This window comes from Trachinotus anak, unplaced genomic scaffold (genome assembly GCF_046630095.1).
Source record: "Trachinotus anak isolate AG129_WGS33_773 ecotype Australia unplaced genomic scaffold, CSIRO_AGI_Tana_v1 ptg000028l, whole genome shotgun sequence".
NCBI lineage: Eukaryota > Metazoa > Chordata > Actinopteri > Carangiformes > Carangidae > Trachinotus > Trachinotus anak.
Window position 1 is genome coordinate 22,915,060 of NW_027273879.1, and position 24,663 is coordinate 22,939,722.

The 24,663-nt window shown below is 40.6% G+C and overlaps 3 protein-coding genes across 5 annotated transcripts in view; 2 read left to right on the forward strand and 1 right to left on the reverse strand.

Moving 5' to 3' along the window:
- The window catches only part of LOC139611858 (ras-specific guanine nucleotide-releasing factor RalGPS1-like), a 125,660-nt gene extending 119,552 nt beyond the window's left edge, over positions 1–6,108 (forward strand). For both annotated transcript variants that reach the window (XM_071466807.1, XM_071466806.1), the window contains one exon: positions 134–6,108. In XM_071466807.1, the coding sequence (XP_071322908.1) occupies positions 134–163 (30 nt within the window). In that variant the 3' untranslated portion in view covers positions 164–6,108. The remainder of the gene's footprint in view (positions 1–133) is intronic.
- Positions 6,109–8,842: 2,734 nt separating this feature from the next.
- fbxw2 (F-box and WD repeat domain containing 2) lies at positions 8,843–18,495 on the reverse strand. 2 transcript variants are annotated; one of them, XM_071466080.1, is made up of 8 exons: positions 18,155–18,495; positions 16,275–16,558; positions 14,868–15,090; positions 13,162–13,356; positions 12,684–12,817; positions 12,516–12,602; positions 12,262–12,431; positions 8,843–10,526 (listed from the first exon to the last, which is right to left on the reverse strand). In XM_071466080.1, exons 2-8 carry the CDS (start codon positions 16,539–16,541, stop codon positions 10,238–10,240), a joined length of 1,365 nt encoding a protein of 454 aa, XP_071322181.1. In that variant the 5' UTR covers positions 16,542–16,558; positions 18,155–18,495; the 3' UTR covers positions 8,843–10,237. The 2 variants fall into 2 exon arrangements, with proteins under 2 accessions (XP_071322181.1, XP_071322182.1); XM_071466081.1 differs by having other exon boundaries at positions 18,122–18,493.
- Positions 18,496–18,718: 223 nt separating this feature from the next.
- crb2a (crumbs cell polarity complex component 2a) overlaps positions 18,719–24,663 on the forward strand; it is a 30,916-nt gene continuing 24,971 nt past the window's right edge. The window contains exon 1 of the mRNA XM_071466079.1: positions 18,719–24,361. Within this exon, the coding sequence (XP_071322180.1) occupies positions 24,295–24,361 (67 nt within the window). The 5' untranslated portion in view covers positions 18,719–24,294. The remainder of the gene's footprint in view (positions 24,362–24,663) is intronic.

The following is a 24,663-nucleotide window of genomic DNA, read 5'->3' on the forward strand; positions in this document are numbered from 1 at the left end:
CCTCCAAGTGGTCAGATAAAATCAGTGAAAACTGCTGCACACAGACACAGAGCAGCCTCTACATGGGTCAGGGTTTCCTTTTTTGATACAACTAGCATCTCTCACTGTTTCTAATATTCTGTTCTCTCAACAGATACCAGCAAACCTCATGTCATTTGAATGAGAGCAGATGGGGGGGGGGGGGGCATCATTGTGCCAAACCCATTTGTTTGGGAAGTATAAAGTGACTACAGTAGATAATGAGAGAGCATCTGAGGAAGCTCCTGCAGCTCCTGTGGTCTGCGGTCCTGGAGAGGGCCCGTCAGTGGACCTGGTGAGGCTGTCCCTTGTTTCTTTCTCTCTGCTTCCTTGTTCACTGTCATTTGTTACGCTGCTATAAACATGTGAGCAAGCACATCATTTTTTTGGCCCATGTTGGGTTTCTGCTTGGGTGAAAAGATGCATCAGCGCACAAACATGGACAACAGTGTTAGCTAAGTGATGTTGAGCTTCGGTTCACAGACCAGTGTTAAACGGCCTTCAGATGGAGCTCAGGTTTTCCATATGGAGAGCTGAAAAAGACACATCCCAACTCGTGATCTTGGACCTTGGATCCACAGAGTGGTGAGCATGGAAAACATGACCCCATTTCAAGGCTTCATTATTACTATGAAAGAGCACTGTTTCAGCACTGCAGCAGGAAGGACAGACAATGACTCTTCATCACGTTCAGCCCTGTGACAAACAGCTGGATCCACTTTGTAGTCTTACAAAAACTATCTAGAGCCACGAGCTGGTGTTGACTTGTGGGTAAAATGAGGAAGCAGCCCTGGATCAGTTCACCTGTTCACCCCTCGCTACCTCAGTGGGTAGTCCTCCTGTAAAAGGTGTCTGCTGGTGTACATAGCAAAGGTTTACAAATAGCAACAATCAATATTTTCTACAGAACAAATCAAACACCATGGAAACGAACTGAACAAGGTGAAAACAATAATCAATAACGCAGAGAGCAGCCAGCTGTTGTCCACACCGAGGCCCAGGCAGCTGGATGAGCGAATTTAAAGCAATTTAAGATGAAGTACGGAGCTTTCAACAATCATGTGTGTGACGTGTGTAAATACTGTATTTATTTGTAAAAGAGTTTATTTTTGACAATTGGCCAACAAAGGGAAATTCACCACCTGCTGAAGGAAGCAGCTCCTCAGAGACTGTTGGTGGGAGGCCACCTTAAAACCTAGTTCTCCTGATCTCACACCGAAGAGCGCTGGGAGAAGGGAAGACTCCATCAGCATTGGTACTGTTCAATAATCTGCTTCAAAAGCTTAATGTTAAGTTGAATTTAAAGGATAATTCTGCTTCAGTACAACTTGTATCGTATTTGTAATAAGAATAAGAATAAGCTGCTGGTTTCTTTGTCAGATTTTGCTGTAGAGATGTAATGTTCTTTCTTCTGTAGCTACAGTGTTATCGTAACTGATGGAAACAAAGGTAAAAGCTCTCAGAATGAAATCCAAGCTGTAATAACCCAGAATTATCCTTTAATGTAAATGAAGTTAAATATTTACTAATGGATGTCATATTATTTCTAATGTCTCCCTGTTGTTGTAAATCATGGTAACTCTGTCATTAATGGAATCAACCATCATGGTGGCAAAAAATATTGAACAACAATAATGAAATCATCACTTGAGTAACCACATTGTTAAAAATCTAACAGGTTTAATATTCTTTTTGTTCTTCAGGAGTAGCTCATGAACCATCCGCCACCAAAATTAGAGAGGACGAAGAGATTTCTCCAACCAGTCGTTTTATTCTCCAGTATTATTGTCTGTCTGCAGATGAAGTCATGCAGACACTGGTTTAATGCCTGTTTATTTACTACAAATCAGATTTACTTTATTCATTCATTCTGCTGCTGCGTTTTAGAGACTGGAATTGACTCTTTCTACCATTCCAGACATTTTCAACAATCAGCAGACTCCTGAACCTGTCATTCAGTCCATCACAGTGAATATTAGAGCACACTGGCTTTAGACTGTATGCTGGCCAATATTAACTTCTCTCATTATTGGTGTACACTGCATGTCAGTCATTCGTCATCATTTAAAAACTGTGCACACTTCGTCCAGCAGGGGCACTGACCGGTTGATCGCTAGTCTTCAGGCTCTAGGGATGGCGATGTCAGACAGTTTACTGCTCTGGTCCAGACTGGAATATCTCTACAACTATGAGGTGAAGTGCCATGGTCATGGAGACATTCATGGTCCCGAGAGAATGAGTCCTACTGACTTTGTTGAACTTCTGTCTTTTCCTCTAGCACCACCAGCGGGTCAAAAATTCTGTTTATGCAGTACTTTATTTTGGTGGATATATTCTGATAAGATTTTTGTATATTTAGAGGACTAATTTAAAAACAACAAATGTTGACCAATGTGCGTCACAGAGAGATGACAATTACCCTCAAATAAAAACACAACAATTCTTATGAGGATCAATATGAACATCCAGAAAAGTGTAAGAAACAATAGTGTTGATTAAAATTATGAAAACAAATTAGGTGTGTAGCATAGAGGACAAATAAATACAACAAAATAGTGTTTTGACCCCACCTGTAGTTTCTGGTGGCAACAGCAGATGCTGTTTAATACAACCGGTAACACAACTCTGTCAGGAGCAAAACAAACTGTTGTTTTTGGTAAAAATTCAGGCCAAATTTCCATAATTCTATGAGCAACCATGATCTGATTTGATGCTGCACAGGGCCTGAAGTTACCTGGTTGAGAGGCTGGGGTGTGCAGCCTGTCATCTTGTCCTGTCGCTCCCTGCAATATTTCAAACTGATCTGTGGTCAGAAGATGCCAAAAATCTCACAGCAGGTGTCAACGTTTACAACAAAAAACACAACAAAGTTTGATGTCAGCAAATATGTATGTAACGTCAGGCTAATGTTACAGTGCGTCTCTCACTAGTCCAGACAATGGATGGACGTGTTGACTCCTCACAGGTGCACGAGTCAAGGTTTAGTTCCAGCTCTGGACTAATGCAGCATGGAAAACAATGGATTGACATTGGTTAAATACAGAGTTGAAAATTGGTTAATATGGCTCACAGGTCAGGAGGCCAATAGCTGTACAGACTAAAACATAGATGCCACAGTGTTGGCCCCACCCACTGACATCTCTGTCACCTTTCTCACCTTTGATGAGTCTGCGCCCCTGGAGTTTTTCCTGTAAGGAGCTGTGCTGCTTGTGTAACAATATTCTGCCTCCAACCTCTCAGACTTACTGCAGATCTCACCTACAGATGATAAATCAGTGTCATCTGCGTGTTTACTGGCTCCTGCTGCCTGTTAGGGAGCTATTTTACACCAGCCTCAAACTTCATTCCTTTACTCACCAACAGCTGTTTCCACAGGTGGAGACAAACACCACTGTTGACTCTATCACGTCTTTTCTTCTGCTGAAGCTAGCATGCTAACCAGCTAGCCCCAGCCTGTGTTGTCACTTTCCTCAGTGTGGCCTCCAGTCTATCCTGAAGACGCAGCTGTTCAGAGGACGTATTATAACCTCTTGTCTTGTAAACACAGCGACGGCTGAAGCTGTTGTCAAGTGACAATCAATGCTGCCAATGCCAAACAACAAATGCTGCCCACCTCTCTTTGTTGACGGGACATGGCCACGCTCACAAAGATGTCAGAAATGATAGTCAGCAGCAGTCAGTCTAGCTTCCAGAGATAATACCCTGCTGCTGCCACAAGAGATGAACGCAAACAAGCGTCAGATCCTTTATGAGACAGAGCGCTGTTTTGAAATTGAAGCGGAGACATCACTTCCACTTCAGTATCATTCTAATTATCATCTACTTTGAGCTTTAACTGGAAGCACTGCTTGTCCTGACGACACACCACTGCTTCAGCTACATTATGATGCAGTAATATTGTAATGTTTACAGAAATTATTGCAGATTTCCTGTATTGGGATACACCAACCAAGCAAGTTTCAAGAGCCTACATTGAGATTTGAGAATCAGAATCAAGGGAATTCAATGGCTGCCTGGCATGATAACTCTCATGGTCCATTAATACAGACCTAAACACATTTCCTCATGTTGTAATGGTAGAGATGTGGCTATACTCCTCTCACCAAGCATCACCTGTGAATGACTGAGCCCGAGTTCTTGTGTATTTATTCTTCTCTTGATAGTGCGGTTCATCTGAAAAAGGTTTTCTGCACTGTTGATTGATGCATCGCATTTTAGATTTTGTGTGGAAACAGATATTTTGCAGTCATGTCCTGCTTTGTGTACAGTATATTATTTTACACGGTATTTGAAGGATAAAACTCCAGTAACGAGGACCAGTGATATCTGTACTGGACGAACAAATGTGAAACTGATACTGATCTTTTTGTCTGAATTTCATAAAGCAGGGGTGAACAATCTGTGATATAACAAGATAAGGTGATATAATTTCATACCGGAAAAAGTTTTATCTTAAAACAGAGTAGTTTGGCATCAAGATGATATGTCATAATATCTTGTGATAACACCAGAAGCATCACATAACAGGAAACAGAGTAAATATTCTCGTCATGGCAGCAATTCACCAAGTTTTTGGTTAAAATAGCAATTTAAATATTTGACAAATCAACTATTCACCCAAAAATCATACAAAATCCAAAATTGTGATAAAGCAGTCCAGCCTATCGATTGCAACACTGTGGCTACAATGGCAAGTTCTCCCAGAGATACAGTGGCAATCTCGAAGATTTTCATTTTAAGTCACTATCTATCACTGAATGAGGTAATGCAATGGTGATTGACCCACTGAGGAAATTATATAGAAGGTATTTAACAGTTTTATGACCTGGGTGTCTGGTAGCCCCAAAAATTTATTTTTTATTTATTTATTTTTTATTTATTTATTTTATTTGACAAAACACACTTGTCAATGTTCTGTGTTTCCATTGAGGGATATTATGTGAATAAAGTGCTCTCGCGATATCAGAGGCAGAGTTCCAGCATCTCCCTCTAGGTTGAAACTGGCTCCCTGAATGTGAAAAAAGTGTTTCTGTTTCCATGTTATGCAAGCATTTACTTTTTTTTTTGGCAACGTTTGAAAGTTTTTTCAAAATTCACGTTTCCATTACTTTTAAGTCACCAAAGATAATGAAACAGAGATCTTCGAGATTGCTACTAAGGTACAAATGGTGCTGCAGAATCTTAAGTTGCTGACAAATTTTTGTTTTTTAATTTTTCTTGTCATATCACTTTGTCTCAAACCAGTTAGGTTTGAGACAAACCTAACTTGATTTCCCATTGCTGTTTGATCAGTTTACTGCTGACCTGACTTCACATCATCGGATCTGACGTACTGCTTCATGACATCTCGCTGGATAACATTGTAAAGGGATCTAGGATATTGGTGGAAGCCATCATGGACACACAATCAACAGCCAAAGCAAATTCTCCAAAATGTCAAACAAATACTTTGCCATAATTTAGCTTGGATTGTTAAATACGTGTGTGCCACCACAGTAAGTTGTTGTACTAAATGTAATTTTTTTTATAACCAATGCTGATGGAACTTTGAGTGACTGATCAAAACAGCATGAAAGTCTAACTGCACTTAATCAGTTTAAAAATCTTTTTTTTTTTGTTCCCCGTCTACTGAACACGTCAGCATGTGAAACGTAGCCTTCGTTAGTTCAGATGCAGAATGACTCCAGCAGCAGTTTACCTGTGATTTTTTAAAATAACTGGTTATCCAAATACATTTAATCCAAATGTAGTGTGCGTTAGTTTGTACATAATTACATCACTTCCTGGTTGTTTTCATGAAGTATTTCAATGAGTATTGCTTTACTCCTCTCTTTCAATTCTTTTTATATCTTGGTCAGATTTCTGTTATTATTCAGTTCCACTGATGAATAACTGATTGTGTTTTATGCGACATTGCATGTATTTTTGTGTACATGGTTTCTAGAGTTGCACCTAAAAAAGATAACCACTGGGTTGTGATTATCAGTCTGTGATTATTTTGCTAAGTTATTTCTTATCATGACATTGCTATATGTTGCTGTACTTTTCAGCTTCAGACACTGAATTGGAAATAAACTTTCTGTGCAGAAAGTTGTTGATTCTGTGTTGCTTCTGTGTTTCATCTCTACGACTTTCTGTGTGAACATTCAGATTGTGCACTGGCCCGACTGGCCCCAGATCTGCTTTGTAATAATTTTGAGCAAACACATCCATTTAGGGATATGCAGCAAAGACAGTAAACCCAAAACTGAAAAACGATTTGACGATAAATTAATAAAGGTCACAGACAGACCATGGAGACCAGGTAGTAAAGCAACATTCATGTTCATGCCCAATTCCTGATATTTTCCCATATTTTCAGTCAAATTTGCAGAAATCAGTTGACCCACTATAAGCCTGGAGCTTCAGGTTTCAGGTGTTGCCCACTTGGCCGGTAGTAAACCAACCTACCTGCAGATTTCATTTTATTACCCAAGCAGAGTAGGAGAGAAGCAAACAGGTAAAGAGTTGAACCCTAACTAAGCTGGTTTAAGTCATATTTGTCAGATAGACTCCAGTTTGTTCATGTTAATAATGACTCTTCTATCATCACTAAAGTCAGTCATGGAGTTCCACAAGGTTCTGTGCTAGGACCAATACTTTTCACTCTATATATGCTTCCTCTAGGAAACATTATTAGGAGGCACCAGATAAATTTCCATTGTTACGCAGATGACACCCAGCTGTACTTATCCTTGAAGCCAGGTGAGACTAACCAGGTAGCCAAGCTTCAGGTGTGTCTTAAGGACATAAAAACCTGGATGACCAGTAATTTCTTACTCTTAAATTCAGAACTGAAGTTATTGTAATTGGCCCAAACCACCTCAGAGATACACTATGTGATAATATACTGACTCTGGATGACATCACCTTGGCCTCCAGTGCTACAGTCAGAAACCTTGGTGTCATTTTTGACCAGGACTTGTCCTTTACTTCACATATAAAGCAAGTCTCTAGGACAGCCTTCTCCCACCTGTGCAATATTGCTAAAATCAGACCCATTCTATGTCTAAAGGATGCTGAAAAACTAGTTCATGCATTTGTTACCTCAAGACTGGACTACTGTAACTCTTTATTGTCAGGATGTCCCAAAAATTCAGTAAAAAGCCTCCAATTGATCCAAAATCCGGCAGCACGAGTACTGACAGGAACTAGGAAACGAGATCACATCTCTCCTGTGTTAGCCTCTCTGCATTGGCTCCCTGTAAAATCCAGGATAGAATTTAAAATCCTCCTCCTCACCTACAAAGCCATTAATGGTCAGGCACCATCGTACCTTGGAGAGCTTATAGTTCCCTATTTTCCCAATAGGACACTTCGCTCTCTAAATGTAGGTCAACTTGTGGTTCCCAGAGTTTGTAAGAGTAGAATGGGGGGCAGAGCCTTCAGCTATCAGGCTCCTCTCCTGTGGAACCAGCTCCCAGTGTGGGTTCGGGAGGCAGACACCCTCTCTACCTTTAAGATCAGGCTTAAAACTGTCCTGTTTAGTAAAGCTTATAGTTAGGGCTGGCTCAGGTATGTCCTGACCCATCCCTTAGCTATGCTGCTATAGAGCTAGACTGCTGGGGGATTCCCATGATGCACTGGGCGTGCTCTCTCTCTCTCTCTCTCTCTCTCCCTCTCTCTGTCCTCATTCTGCAGGTCTCTCTCGCTCTCTCTCTCTCTGTCCTCATTCTGCAGGTCTCTCTGCCTCTGGAGCAGCAGGATCCAGATCCACCACTACTCATCTTTACTATTAACCACTGTTATCTGTCATTATTATTGATAACACCATTACCTACACAGCTGTTCCTGGTCTCTCTCTCTTTTCTCCTCTCTCTCCCTGCACCCCCCCAAAGAGCACTTGCTCTTTGTGGGAACTGTTGGGTTTTTCTCTGTAACAAAGTAAGGTCTTGACCTGACCCTGTAAAGTGCCTTGAGATAATGTATATTATGATTTGGCGCTTTACAAATAAAATTGAATTGAATTGAATTGAAACCAGCTGACACTAGACTGAATGATGATGCGACACAATCTTGTCAGTTGTTTACAGTGAGTCCACAACAGTTTTCAACTACATCCTCAGTTTACATGGTCCAAACATACAGTAGGTTTTGATCTGGTCTTGTATTTGGTCTTTGGAATTCATGTAACAATGAAAAACAGCTTCTAGTTATTAAAAACAAAAGGCCTTTATCTCCAGGAAACAGATGATGCAAAACAGTAGACATGTGTAAAGGATGTTGCTGCGACAGTAACGAGACGTCGCACTAACCACGCTGCCAATAAGCTGCCGCGTATCTGTACTTCACAGATGTGAAGAAGAGAAAACATGTTGATGCACAAACTCTCACAGTCAGAGTTCACGTTCTCATTGCTGTGATTCATGTGATGGGAAAGACGGTTTCTACTGTTTTCTGCATAACATTATCATTGGATAAATGAACATTTTAAACTGACTCATTTTAAAATACTGGAATGACCAAATACAGACACAACAAAGGTGCATTTGCTACGTTGATTTATTTGAAAGAGTGTAATATTGAAGCAGACTGTGGGTGGTTGCAGGTGACCAAAGAGCTGTGGAGTAGAAGACTTCATGAAATAACACTGTACAGTGCTCGGAAGCAGTGGCAGTTACTATAAAGAGACTCATTAATAGAAACTTCTATGCCCCACATTTCTCCTTTTTTCTAATCACTTTATGTACAAATCATGTAACTGTAGTTTAAATTGTAACTGAGCTGCTGGGTGGGTGAGGGGGGGGGGTGCTGTGGTGCAGTGGTCAGACAACAGTACAGAATACAGTATTTTGGTGGTGTTTTAATTAGATTTGAAAAACCTAAACTAAGAACAGTCTATACATCTGCAGGGTACAATTATCTGTGTGAGAAACAGGTTACAGTCTGTATAGAAGAAAAACTTGTGTCATACAGTCTGATCCATTGTGATCTGTGGCCTGCCAAAGTGAAGGCAGATATGAGTGAAAAGTCTGGGTTAAAGTTTCAGTTTTGCAGACATGACGTTGAAACTGATGCACAGAATCAGGTGACAGCAGAAAAACCATCTGTTCAAATTCAAAATTCAAATAGTAAATTTACACAGACCCAACTATGTGTCGAGTCACTTCTTCTGCTGTGCAATGCATTGAGGCCTTTAGAAAAATAAACCTGATGTTTAACACAGTCAATGATTCATAAAAAGCAATTGCACTGAGCAAGTCAAGTCAGGTAGATAGCTAAAAAATTACAGACATCTCAGACTGTTAGAGCACAGTAAATATGGAAAATTCAACATAAAAGTCTGATTTACAACGGAGTCATTGCCTCGCTGCAACGTGCCGAGTTATCAGGGAATTCTAGTCTGCAACATCAAACGAACTGAAAAGGCACATCACATTTCTCAAGCTGACATTTAAACCAGACATCCCTTAGTGGAATCACATGAAACCTCACAATGTTTTACATGGTACACAACAATGTACCACACCACTTTTTAACATATGCTTCAGTGTACAGCTTCCTGTAAAAACCTTGGGGAACATCTCCCTTGAAGTCAGAGGAGATGTTCTCCATTATTTACAGCGACTGTGTTTAAGGCAACCCTGCTTTTCTACCAGGAAAACAATGTTTCTGCAAATCGGCTCAGTGACCGGCCTCACAGCACATCTGACATACAGTCTCATCCTGGTAATAAAAGGTCAATAGCCAAAGTTGGCACCTAATGACTGGACTGGATTAAAGTTTGGCTACAAATATTCTCACTGCACATTTATAAACTGATCAAAGAGCAGATTTGCCAAAAACATTTTCACTTCCATGTTTAAGTCTGTTACAGGAGACTTCATATGGTCGTTTACTTTGTTGTTGCTGACACATCTCAGACTTTCTTCCTGTCTGTCTGTGTCCAGGATCAGAAGAGCAGTGAGAGGTTTTTAAGGTTTCTGCAGAGATCAGGATGTGCTGATCTGAAAAAAGCACATCAGTGACAGTTTCATCATCATCTGTCTCAGTTTGCCTCCCATTTCCATCTCTGAGTGTTCGTGTGTGTGTGTCCAGAGGAGGACTCTGAGGAAGAAACAGAATAAAATGCTTTGGTCCATGCATGATCTATCTTGGCTGTTAAGGTTCATATACTCCAGAGCACACATGATGGCGACTCAGATCCTCGCAGTCTGCTGTTTGGAGTCCTCGCTTGCATCTACCCGTTCTCCTTCCACAGTACTAGGTGAATGCTATGGTCGGGCATGCTGGTGGCAAAAACCAGTCCAGAGTCATTTCCCCCGTCTAGCCCATTGAGCCAGGAGGTCACGCCAGCCAGGAAGCTGGATCCTCGTTTGGATTTTCTGTAGGCTGGTAGAGGCCAGCGGCCCGAGATGGCCTCTGTCCTCAGGTCCATCACATACAGGAAGTGGTTGTCAAAAAGAAGCGCAAACACCTCTCCAAAGCTGAGCAAGGACAGGTTGGCAGGGTCCTGTGTTTTTATCACCCTGGGAATGGCAGAGCATGTTGGATTAGGACCAGGATGATTACACACACACACACACACACACACACACACACACATTATTGGTAAGATAATATGAGACAGTTTTCCTGTACTAACTCCCCCTCAACTCACTCAAGCCCCTTTTCCACTGGTCAAAAAACTTGCAAAAACCCACTAAGACCCGCAAACATCAGCATTCCCATCCAGGTTAAATGTCTCTGCAGCAGACGTGGGGATTTATCGGCTCCAATCAGCAGTGATGTTAACACACCACCCAAGTGAATCCGTGAATTTTCTCCCCTTTTCCAAGCTGTGACATCTTTAAGAGCAAACACTGTAGACACACTGTAGACACACCAGCACGGTGCTAAAACCACAAACACTGTAGCTTCACTGTGCTCTGGGATGAAAGAGTGAGCTGCAGCCCTGAAATAAGTTTTCAAAAAAAACACACAATCACTGATTGAAGCATCTCATTTGGGTCTGCAAAGCAGCTAACAGCTCACTCTTTCTCATCTGTGTCTGTGCTGTGTAGCTGCATGTGATGATATTGGTCCCTGCACTTTGTGTGTGTCCTCTCAAGCAAACTCGGCTGGCAATGTAAACGGATTTGCCAGAGTCGCCTCTTTTTAGCAGGTTTAACACATTCAAAAAAACTTGCCAATACCTGTTAATTTGGTGTGAAATAGGCATCACTCACTTGTGACCCAAACACTACTGGTCATACACTCACTTACTCACACAATCACTTTTCAAATTACAGCTCCAAATGAGAACTGGGTGTATAACTGATGCTGTGAAGTCTGGATGAGCATTACAAACAACACAGTGTGTAATGGTGAGTTCTAGCTGGAAATTTCAACTGGAACTCCTCCTGAAACTGGATTCCTGTCTCGGAAAGTCGGAGGAACTTCATCAACCCTGACCTCAAAATCCAAGAACACACACGATTGTTCAACTTCAAACAAATCAGTGGGCATGTTGCTACAGTGTTTGTGTGCACAAAATACCGCATCATCAACTGGTACTGCTAACAGCAACAACAACAAGCTTCTGACTTGTTGTACTGGAACTCAGTCAACTCGGGTGTGACGTCATTCCCATCTCCAACAGCTGACTTCCAAGGTAAATGGAATGCACCATAACAGCGAGATTTCTCCTGTGTCTGTGTGTCAGGAGGAATGAGACACTGTCTCTGCTCAGACTGCAGTGGATGTGACCCTGCCTTGCACTAAAGGGATGGTCAACAATGGTCTAGACGACATAATGACTTTTTTTCTGGAAAAAGCCAAAGAACTATTAGAACTCAAAAATTAGAAAATAAATACAGTTTCTAGCTTAAAAAAGAATTTACTGTCAGTGAAGTCTGAAGTGAAGGACTACATTAGGTCTTCAGTTAGCAAGTTTGAGAACAAAAGGGCCACCATACGGACATCTGGGGGAAAAAATACCAAGTTCTTTTTTGGCTGGTTGACCAATGTAGTTTCCAAAAATCTGTACAACACCTTAGCAAAAGCTAAATATCAGGACCTGGCCCACCTGTGGACACATTTTTCTATTGTGTCTGTTGTTTTGTCCTCATGCTGGTTTAATCTCTTTCATTTAATTAATTAATGCTATTAAATGTGACATCTGCCACAGGTGCCACATAAATAAACTGACATTTAATACACACTACAGAAGAGTTTCATTACTTGATCACAAAGAGACACATTTTGTCATGGCAATCATTTTACCTGAGAATCTTAAAACTGGCAAAGTCCCACTGATAAACTCCGAGGTCAGAGCTGCAGACGATGTAGCGTCCGTCAAACTGCAGGCGAGGCTGGAGGCTGATGCTGCGGTCCTCCGACACCGACAGCGTCTTCAGACATTTACAGTTGATCTCTCTCCCTAAAGGCCAGACCTGCAGGAAAAACAGTGATTGCTCCATCTTCTGGATCCTTATGGTGTAGCAGCTCATACATGAGCACAAAAACGTCTGCATTACCTTAATCTCATACTTATCCGCACTTAAGAGGATGTGGTCACCAGGACTGTGCATCATGGACTCTACTTCGCTTTTCTGTAGTATCACCTGTGGAGGAGATAACATCGAGCATTTCAAGGCTGAACTCTGATCAGACGTTAAAACCTCGACAGGATAAAGTGAGCTGACCTTGGTGACCCACTCAGTGTGACCAGTCAGAGTGTTGAGACAAGCACCAGCAGACAGAGCCCAGACCTTCACAGAGAAGTCTGCAGAACCGCTGACCAGCACATCCAGCTCATCATTGTAGTCCACGCTGAAGACTGAACACACACAAAACCCAGTGTTTTTAAAACCAGCAGCAAATATCATTACAAAGGTCAGAACATCCAATGAACTCATGTAGTTTTTAAATATTGGGAAAAGGCTGTTTCACACATTTATACTATACTATTCAATCATACGCCCTCAAATGTTACTGAAATGATCCAGTGTAACTTTTAGCAGATATGATTTATACCCATAAAAGCAGAGTTTGTAAAGTTTATGGTCAGAGCTGCAGGAAAAGTCCTGACAGGTTCCACTTCGTTATATCAAACACTGTACATCCCTGAATGAAATGAACCCAGAACAGAAATATCTACTGTAGCTCCACATTTAAACTGACCTGCTCCTGTGTGACCACGGAACTGTTGGATTTTAGCCCCTGTGCTCCACTCCCAGCATGCAATAGTGTTGTCGAAGGACCCAGTCACCAGCTTCTGTTCATCAAATTTGACTGTGGCACAGGTGTGTGTCTGAATTCCATAAATGCACTGCCCCGTGCGCACGTCCCATAGTTTGGCAGAGAGGTCATCAGATCCTGGAAAACAGGAAGACGTCCATGTTGTTGCTGCAAACTCTGACTGTAACACCTGCTCCAGACTGACACAGTGACACAGTGGTGTGAGTCAGAACAGTGTCAGAGCTCAGAGGACATTAGACAGCCCTCCGTCACATTTTAAGAGTTCAGGTAAAGGAGGTGTATCCATGCCTCAGTGCAGGTGTGTTTAACTGCAAAAATCTATCTATGTATGTATGTAGGGTTAGAATGACTTATGATGACAGTGCTGAACACACAAGAGTGATAATGGCTTTAATTTAAATGTAGAAGGTCACAGCTATTAAGAAATGTTGAGTGCCATCAACATCCACACAAGTGTTCTCAGTTGTTCGGTTCATCCCGCCAGTTCTGCTTACCAAAAGTGGCCCACTGGGCGGCTCGCATTCCACGCCCGGCTACAAGCCAGCGAGCCGGGCTTCTTACCCATTTAAAGTTTGAGAATAGGGTTAGAATGACTTATGTCTTGAACAGCACATGATGACAGTGCTGAACACACAAGAGTGATAATGGCTGGAAAAGAACAGATGGAATGAACTCATATAATCATGCCAGTCAGACATTCAAGTACTGCCTGATGTCATCAGGCAGATAGTCTGTGCTCTCCACCAAGGTGAGTCGATCATAATAATGATTCACTGAAGTGTGTAGGTGAACCACATGTGAGGAGGCCCATCTGAGCACCGATTATAAATATACTGAGCTTCCACACCTTATTATGCAACAGTGGACATAGAATTAAAATCTGCTGTGCAGACAAAGCTCCATATGTTTGCTCCATCTTTACTCTGTGCACCACACGTGTGCACGTCCACAGCATCCGGCTGCGTCACACTCCAGCTGGTGTGTGTGTCACTGGATCCATGAGTTACACATGACCTCGGTCTCTTTCCCCATTCTGATGTTTTTATGCAGTGGGATAATTTTGTCAGACAGCCTCAAAATATATTTATGCCTCTGTGCCAGTGACAGCCAGAGGCAGAGGAATTTTGTTCTTGGGCTCTCCATCTGTACGTATGATGTCATTTCCGTGGACACAATATCTCAGTAAAACCTTCTTCAAATCTGGTATGAAAGTTCACTTGAACTCAAGGACTAACTGGAAAAGAGTGCACACACACACACCTGGGTCAAATGACTCTGCAGTAGTGGCGGTTATTTGGCTCAGTACTACCCCCCCCACAGTCTGAACAGAAAGGCAAACTCAACTGGCAGTGGAAACAAGGTCAATCAGCTTTTATTAGTGGGTTTATCCGCATTTAAAAAACCCACTTACACCTGATAATTTCAGTGGAAAAAGGGTCTGACATTTAAACTGTCACAGAGAAGTAGAAGTAGATGGATTCAACCCTGTGGTCATTGTGTCAAGATGAGATGAAAAGATTTTCAACACTTCAGCAGTGGAAAGTTGTCCCAGACTTTTTGGCCCCATTGTATTGTACTCAAGGCTGATTCCAACTCAGTGTTTCCCAAATTGAAAACAGGCAGTGTACCTGTGCAGAGGAGGCCGTCCTTATAGTAGAGGGCATATACTCGAGCACTGTGGCCGATGAGGGACGACGTTTCAAAGGCCTCCTGGTCCTTCAGCTGCATCATGCGCAGTTTAGCCTTCAGGTAGACCCCCTTCCAGTGTGATGCATCCTGAATGGACTCATCAATCCTCCAGCCCAGCTCCCGACACACACCCTGCCACACCTCCGTGCACGAGCTTATCACCTATAAGGAGACAGACATGGAGGCGCTTTCAGTCCACAGAAGGTCAGCTGCTGCACAGTTCTTGTTGGTTTCTTTGCATTCTTTCTTTTGAAGTTACCCAGAAAATCTTGCCCTTTACAAGCATAGATAGGAATTTTATTTGCACCGATGGAGCCAGTGTGAGTAGAAAGTCCTTCACGCAGCAGCATCACTGATAACTGACATCATGTGTAGGGAGTTCTTCCTCCCCCCGTCGCCAAGTGCTTGCTCTTTGTGGGAACTGTTGGTTTCTCTCTATAATAACGTAAAGTCTCGACCTTACCCTATAAAGTGCCTTGAGATAATGTATATTGACATTTGGTACGATACAAGTACAACTGAATTGAATTGAATGTGTAGTGATGGTCAAAGAATACCACAACTGTCTATGCTCCGTGACCCCCACCATCCCTCTGAATTATCATGGGTGATTTTTATTAGCCTTATTTCATGTAATGACCATCCTTTGTGGAAATATTCTATAGGAAAGTCAGTGACTGGATGCTGCTAGTTCTTCTCCAATTCAAAAGAGCGCACCTGTGTTAAGATTAACAAATAATAAAGCATGGAATTACTTTTATGTTCTTTTTAGCTGATCATTCATGGACATTTTTCATTTAAAATTCTTTATAACCTAACTTGTTATTGCTTCTTGTTGTCTTTTAGTAATAGCCACATCTGTGTCATTTTCATCCAGTCATGCATGTCAGTGTTAATCAATCAATGTATGTCTAGTTCACTCTATCCTGATTTTTGTTTGCATTTCCTTACAGTGTTTAGTTACTTTTTTTTAGTTATTTAGTTATGGAACATATGGGTCCATACCTAGATATATTTACAAGCTAAATATCACACATTCAAACCTGTTGACTGATCTGTACACAGTCTGAATATAGATTTTATCTTGCATGCCACATAACAACACAGAACAATTAAAGTGCACTAACAGGTGATCAAGCTTGCCACCTTTATCAGAAAATGATGTCGCTTCAATATGATGCCTGTGAGGGAGTAACATTATAAAAGTTTTCTTGATTTCTCTGTCCTGACAACTTTTCCTCGCATCTTACATAGAAGGGATTAAGACCAGAGGAAATGACACAAGTGAGGGAAACAAGAAAAGCACCCTGTCAACACTACCAGTCATCAGGGAGCATGATATTTACCTTATTCCACTGCTTGCAGACAAGGCAGCAGGTGAGCAGGGTCTGAGGGTCCAGCCAGCGCAGCAGGTAGAAGGCCAGCTCCAGAGGAAGGAGGCGCAGGAAATCACGCTTGAGCAGTGTCTCCAGCCCATTTGACAGGTGACGGAGCTGGGTAGCACCACTTAAAGATATGAGGTGGTCCAGAGACTGGTTGCGCTGCTGGTCATTTAAAGTAAGGAAAGTGGCAGAGACTGACTCCAGCCACCCCTCAAAGGCTGCCTTCTCCATGGGCACATGAGAGCAACCTGCAAGAACAATGCCACGTCTCACTTCATCTCATTTTGTACGTTAAACATAAAGACATAAGTATCTCCAGCATCCAGAATAGGTGTCTGATAAATATTATACCCAAAATGATGTCTTCAAATATACTGTTCTTTCCTGACCAATAAAAAATCCCTAAGATATTCAATTTGCAATAATACAAAAAACAGTGGTTATAACTAGAGCTGGGTATCAGTGAAAAATTTAAATATGAGTACTGATACCGAGACCTTGACTTCTTCTTAATGATACTTTTTTGGATACCAATTTTATCAAATTCCATTTTAAGATTACAATATGCATTACAACATAAACATTTCCCTTCGGTTTTATCTTTAATTCTGGTCTCTTTACACACTAAAACATCTTTGTGTAGATAAACAATCACCAGCATTACTAGATCTTGGTTTGGCTTACTGATACTGATGAGATTTACTCCTTAGGTACCAAACCATATGGAATTTTTCAATCCTCAATAGTAATAAACCAATTTGGTTGGTCCATAAAAGTATCAACATTGAATACCAGCTCTGGTTATATCAAATGTATTATAGTTTGTAAGTTTGTAAATGTGTTGTTTGACATACAAAATATAATATAGATACATTATATTACAAAATGTGAAAATCTTGCAATTGTAGATTAATAAATAGCAATTCCATCAGAGTATTGTTATTTAAATCCTCCATCAATTACATTTTCCAAACATTAGCTGGTAACAGATTTTAGAATAAGAGAATTTCAGTCTTTCAGTTTTCTTCTGTTTCACATCATTACATATTTTACTGCTTTGAGCTTTTTTCACAGCTCATAATCAAAATAAAGCAAAATAAATATCTATACTATTTTGCTAATATATGAGTGATCATATATCAGATTGGTCACCGCACTGACCAAAATAAAGTACTTTCATAAAGCAGAACAGTAGATAGAAAAATATTTTCGTTGGATAATAGCAGATACAGTAGCTCAAGGTTTTCTGAAAAATGCCATAAATAGCTGTGGTAAACTACTTTATGTTGGAGAACATTTTCTATTTATGAGCCAGCAATATCACCCGGGTGAAATGTCCATTAATCTGCGACAATACATTTGTATTTGGGCTTTTAAAAACAGAAATAGCTGAAGGCTTTAGCAGCAGGCTTCAGACAGCTCACCTAGCTATGGATGATCTATAAAAACACTGCGGGGCCTGTTAGGTAACCCGTGTGTCTATCTGGTACATGTTTCATTTCATAGCATAACTAATTTAGAGCTAATTAACTGCACGGGTAACTGTATCTCCTTATGTATTCATGTCTAAGTTAGCTACTTGGTCAGTTAGCAACTTCTGCAGCTAACGTTGGCTAAGTAACATAACTACAATTTAATAGCAAGTTAGCTACGACTGGTAAACCCCCCCCCCCCCCCCCCCCACACACACACACACACACAAACACATACACACATATACACTCAGACACACACACAGACACACAACACACACTCCCCCCCCAAAAAAACAGAAAAATCAATGAACAGCATTTACTAGTAAATAAAATTACATTTCCAAATGTCAACTCAGAATGTCCACCAACCAGAGAGTTGCAGGGAGTTTCTTTATCGCCACTTTCCTGGCTTAGTGAGTTCACATATCGAAGTTAGCTGTCCTAAGCTAACCTGTCAGCAAGCAAGTTGGAAGGATTGTCCAAGTAACCTAGCTTCGTAGCTAACGTTAGCCAACGTTAGCTAACCACCATGATGAGATGACTTGATTCTGTTAATTCTGAACTACATAATGTCTCTAATGGGATACTTTCTATACATTGCGAAATAAGATAGTTTTTAGGCTAGCTAGTGGGATACAACGATTGCAGGTTTTGACAGCTTGAAAACCAAAAGATAATGGAAACGGTATCCTGGTCTGAGCGTTAAGTATGCCCTTCACTCTGTCTTACAGGAGGCAGCGTTGAGTGTTTTCTGCCCCGGAAACAACATGCATGAACTGAGCACGTCCAGAGAGTAAAGTCAAGTATCATACCCCAACATACACACATTCATTTATTTTAGCTTAGCATTTTTCTCTTCAAATGACTTGAGTTGCCTGTGAGACATAACTGCGGGAAACATTGTCTCACCCACAGGTAAAGTAGTTTCCGGTGTCGCGCACAATGTGGGACGGTGGAATCTGTGACTGAGGCTGGTTACCCATGTCTCACACTGTCAGTGGTTCCGTCATGTGTGCACAGCGGCGGCGTCAGTAGCCTACTCGATGGTGGGTTATTGTGAAGTGCGGTGGAGCCACAACATCAAACACTGGATTTAATACAAGGACGACTTTCTTCTGACAGTCGGTGCGCTTATTAAATCATGTGCGATAAGAAGGTGCCAGGTACAGTAGTTACTGAAATGCGCTGAGGAATAATTACCACCAGAGGGCAAACACATACCGAGTTTGATATGATTTTGATCCCAAAGCCAGTCAATATGTATTGATATATTATATGTAGTAGGTTCCAAAAGTAAGAAATGAGAAATTAATAAGAAAAAAAATATAAACTTTGAATTTATGGTTACAGAATTTTTATATGTATGTTGTTTTAGTAACCTTACCCATAAATTAGATATATATTGTTAACATATATGGTCACAACATGTTATACCATATAAAAGGTTATTATATAGATATTTTTAATATATGTGCATATACACATGTTACTATAGGCATGGGCAAACTTATATTTTATAAACTTATATCTTCATATATCCAGAGGATGTATATGATAATATATCCCCTTATAGGTGACATATAGCTATGGCAACATCACTCTTATATAGGGACATGTATGTCAAATATTACAGTTTTGTATGGGAAAGGTAGTATTTTCTGCACTGAAACCTTAACCATATAATTTAGACTGAATGAAAATAAAAGCTGAAACGTGTGGTTTCCTATCTATCTCCTGAAGCATGTATGATGCAGAGGCTTGGGTCTGGTCTTTTGTTTCCCCAAGAATTCACATTTCTTGTCTTGCGTCCAAATCTAATCCCTAATACTGGAATTCTTGTGAAGCGGGTAACTGCTCTGGCACCCTCCTAACACTTCTTTATATCTGCCAAGTCATAGAACTACAACCTGGCAAAGCCATCTAACAATTTTCTCTTTCTCGCTGGGCATCAATGGACATTTGTTTGGAAGTCATTCTAATAAACTGCACTTTTCAATAGATGATTGACAGTTCTCTCCTTAACTGTCACATTAACGTGAACTCTTATACCAAGGGTCAGATTAACCTGCTTGTAGGCTGTGGTCAAAAATGTGTTTTTAACACCACCCAAAACCTAAATCCATTTATTTTGCAAGTGCTTCCTGTAAATACAGAATAGGTGGAAATAATTAGCATCTTACCACTAGATTTTGACATAAGTCTAAAGATCAGGAAGTAAAGCAGGATTCATTTAAAAAAACATTTTATGTGTGTAACAGGCTGTCAACCATTGACAGAGTCAGTATGTCTATAACTTACACTTTAAGTGGAGGTTCAGTATGTTCACTAGTTTAAAAAGGTGGCAGTCACATCAACATCTAAACAGTCTGCATAATTCATGACTGATAGATTTAAGCTGGTGCTGCCACTTTTATGGAAAGCACGAAAAAACTGAAGAGTCAGCTAAGCTCAATAATAATATAGTGTTCTCCTTGCTTACAGTCATGTCTGACACAGAGTGGCATGTCCTGATCAGCTCATTGTGGTAAACAGGAAACTTATTTGTAAAGCTGACAACAAAAAGTAGAACTGGGCTAAATAGATCATGACCTCACAGATGCAAGGAGCACTGTCTTTCAGAAGGATGACTAATAGTTGGTGATAACCAACATTTGTCATTTTTGTTACTGACTCCTTGTGTGGTTTACTCCATTTTTATCTTGTGCTGATTAGGAGAGAGGCTCCCAAGGACAGAACAGCAGATCTGCTGTAGGTCGTTCCCTATGTAGAGATGTATCATGCTGTATTTTAGCACAGCTTGCATTTATATTACGTTATGTAGGGATACTAAAAGAACATCTGGTGAAATGCAATGTGTAACCCTGGTGTGAGTCAATTTAAGCTGGTGTGTTTAATCACTCCTGGATTTACAGAATACTAGGTCACTTAACTGGAAGTTCTTCAGTGATAAAACAGTGATAAATGGATTAAAGTATTGGCCTGTGTACCGTCGGGAGTGGTGTCATGTTCTAGAGAACACTTTTAAACACCATGAGACGGATCATGTCAGGTTGAGGCTTATCCCACACACTGGCCTGCCTCCTCATACAGTTTCTTCAGTGCACACACAAACTGTGAATCATGAACCATGAACATATCCCTCCATCCCTCCATCCATCCATCCATCCATCCATCCATTCATTCCATCATTCATTCATTCATTCATTCATTCATTCATTCATTCATTTCCTGGCCTTTCCTATGGTCTGGTCAGCAAGTCAAGCAAAGTAGTTGTTAGCTGGTGTTAGTGCTGTAGTTAGAACTATACTCTTGCAGAGCAAGATACCAGGGCAGGTACTAGTTTTGCTGTAGATACTGTATTGATGGTCCACAGAGGACGATCACATAAACCAGGGCTGTACACATTCAACTCTATACTTAGGCCAGTTGCAGGATTCAGCAAAGGAAAAAGCTGAGAACCCACACTCAAAATTAACGTTCCCCCTTTGCCCACCTGTTGTGGCTGTGTGTCATTTCAACACTGTCATTAAAATGAGGAAAGTATATGTACTACTGCTGTAAATATATGTTACCACATTAATCATAAATGGAAACTTGTTTTTGATTTACAATGGGGTCCAAAAGTCTGAGACCACTACTGGGCCTCAACTTTAGAACTGCATCAATAAACGCAGTAGAACCGTCCACACAAAACAACGTGATCCAGCAAATATCTGAGTCGGCCAAATGAATGTATGTTCCTGACACTATCCTGTAATGTGAACACTGTTAATTATTGTTGATAACTAATGCTGTGCAGTGTTTTTGCATTTGATTGCCCCTCCAAATCATGGCTCTACAGTTTCACACTAACTCATCTTGTACTGTGTTTCATTTTCTCACTGGCACCTAAAGCAACACACCAACCTGCAGTTTTTAATCCAGACAAGCTGAACAGTCTGCAGTTTAAGTCTGGACATTAGTCACACAAGTGTGCCCATATGCACAATGCACAATATACCGATCATGTGCCAGTTACTGTAAGTGACGCAAAGTTCATGGGTGTAGATCTGTCCACTCAGCCACGGGGTGTCAGGCACAGCTGGTGTTTAGGGAGGGGTGGGGGGTGGAGGGAGTAAATGGAGTACCAAGTCTCTTATAGGCTAAGTGATGGATGTCTGACTGCTAAGCTCCATGCTACAAAGGAGCCACTAAAGCTGTTGAAGACACTAGTGAGCCAGTGACTAAAACCTGGCCTGGATTCACTGGACTGCACAGGGTGAAGACAGCACAGCACTACAAGCTGACTGGGTCACACAAGGACATCCTGTGGGTTTAGGGTTCCTAATCCAATATACACTCAGTTCAATGATTATATGTGAATATAAAGGCAATTTATCCATCAAATCTTTCATGTTCTTGGACAAGCAAGTACTCCTTCATTCTATTAAGGCTCATTGGGGTCTGGAGCCTTCTCCAACTCACTGTGGGCAGGAACCTGGACAGGGGGGACACACGCAGACAGAAAGTATTCACAGTTTAAACTACATGAAATCATGAGGGTTTGGAGGGAAACTGGGTTTTAATAAGTTAGATTTGCTTGAAATGACCATGCCAGTGTTTGAAATGGTTGTAGCCTACAAAGCACACACACTTTACACACATCATTTGACTGATTTTCATCTCTCTACCTATTGATTAGTCATTGGTTTCTATTTATATCTGTATAGTATGAAAGTAACTTGCAGGGATACAAACCACTGTATGATTGAACTGAGGCGTTATCACTGTAAAACCACCTATTAGTTTTTTAAGATACATTTTTGAGACATTTTTGCCTTCATTAGAGTGTTGTCAGTTTAGCGACACAAAGAGAGCAAGGGTGCCACCTGAAAATAGGTCCCCAGCTGCACTTAAATATTATACACCACTTGTTTTATTCTGAATGACATGTTGTCATTCAAAAATATAATAAAACCAAATGTACAAGTTTAGTTTGAGTTTAGCTGTTAGTTGCTTTAGATAACTGAAAACAGTAAAAGTAGTCATGATGATGAAACACACAAAACACACAAAACATATGAACAGCTGAGCGACAATCGAACAAGAAAAAAAGTGATTAAAACAATCAAATCTTTGGATCACCTGGAGGACAAGCTTCAGCTACACACTGATTAATGTGTTCTTCATCTAAATTTACTTCATTCCAGAACAAACTGTCCTAACTGTTTTTGTTTTAAAATGTCTTTCAATTAGTTCACATTTGAGAGAGGCATGTTTTGTCCTCACTATGTTTAGTGCAGCACATTTTAAGTTGTAATATGTTGTTGAAGCATTAGTTTTGGTATTCAGAGCCCAGGTGGGCTCCAGGTAGACTGGTACCATATAGTTTTTGATTAATCGTTTATTGTTTGTTTTTCTAGTTATTCTTATATCTTTCAGACGGGAATTCACCTCATCATTCTGATCATTGATCAATTTCATTGATCATCATCATTGATCGAGTCTGTGTGGGCAGAAGAAGAAACACCCAAACAGCTGTTCTGCACCAAACACAGATGAGCTGGTTGATCTGGTTCTACAGACACCAAACTGCATATTATATCATATCATATTATTTTCTTATTTTTATTTGACCCTTACTCACGTTTTTGTTTTATTACGTTTTTATTGATCTCAAAGGAGTTTTAAATTGACAGCAACTGGACTTGGTTATTTGTCTAGGAAGACGTTTCACCTCTCATCCAAGAGGCTTCATCAGTTCTTTCTCGCACCTGACCAGGCTGGGACTGCTTTCGATTTAAAACTCCTTTGAGATACTATGACCTGGACAAATGAGAATATTCACAGGCTTGTTTTTATTGATGCTCTTATCTACAAAAACACACGTGTAATTTAAATTAAAAATTCACAAACAAATTAAAAGTGGACTTCTACTGTAAATGGATGTGTGTGTCATTCAGTTCAAGCTCAGAAACTATGAAGTCAGTTGAAAAATAATAATTAACTTTAGTTGTTTGTGCCAACAGGAACTAAAACAATAATTATTATGATTTCTGTTCATTTACACTAAAACTGAAATTACAGTAATTTAACTTATGAACCTTCAGTTTAAAGTAATAACAGCTTATCTGATTCTTCTTTTTATCTTGGTTCTTTAACAGTTGATGATATGCACGTTTTTCTTTGGATAAACCTCTTTTCCTTTTATCTTTCTCCACGTACAGCTTCACTCTTCAGTGGGAGTTGGAGAGTCAGCGTCAGTATCAGCAGGTGTCAATCCAGCTCATGTTTTGCTGTTGTCTCTCTGCTCTCATGGCTGATTACACTCTGTGAGTCCGGAGCAGTTTGAGTCCAGTGCTGCACTCATTACTAACCAAGCATGAGCAGTGTCAGTGTGTAGCATACCAGCCTCTAAACTCAGGGCAACAGCAACACAGTGAAGAGCTTCTGCATCACACAGCAACATGCCACTGCTGTAGGACTTCTCATTTCTTCTTTTCTAGTCTGATACAGATCAAGTTTTGACCATGGAGCTGAGGAAAGTTCATCTGAATCTGAAGACAGTGCTGCTGACGATGATGATGTTCAAATGGGGTGAGTAGAGATGACGCTTGTGCTGTTTGAGGACAATTTGTGTAACTGGAAGTGAGGTTGTGATTCCTGAGGATAAACTTGTGTGTGGTCACTTGCTTGTTGTTTGAAGTTAGTATTTAATCCTTTGTCACATAACCCGGTTCTTTAGCAACAGGTTTGAAAACCTTTTTACTGTTTGCTTTAGACCAATAAAACACATTTTAGTGTGAGCATTTTCTCACTGAGAGGAGCCTGACAGTTAACAGGCACAGGTTTCAGGAATGTGACCAGTGCTCTCAGAGATGCTGCTTCATGAAGAGGAG

Excerpts from the sequence above, each read along its gene's own strand:
- fbxw2 (XM_071466080.1), bottom strand. The coding sequence starts at position 16,541 with ATGGAGAAGGCAGCCTTTGAGGGGTGGCTGGAGTCAGTCTCTGCCACT. Across the intron at positions 12,818-13,161 it reads CCGTGGTCACACAGGAGCAG|TCTTCAGCGTGGACTACAAT; the intron begins GTCAGTTTAAAT and ends GTGTGTGTTCAG. Across the intron at positions 12,603-12,683 it reads ACACTGAGTGGGTCACCAAG|GTGATACTACAGAAAAGCGA; the intron begins GTCAGCTCACTT and ends TCTCCTCCACAG.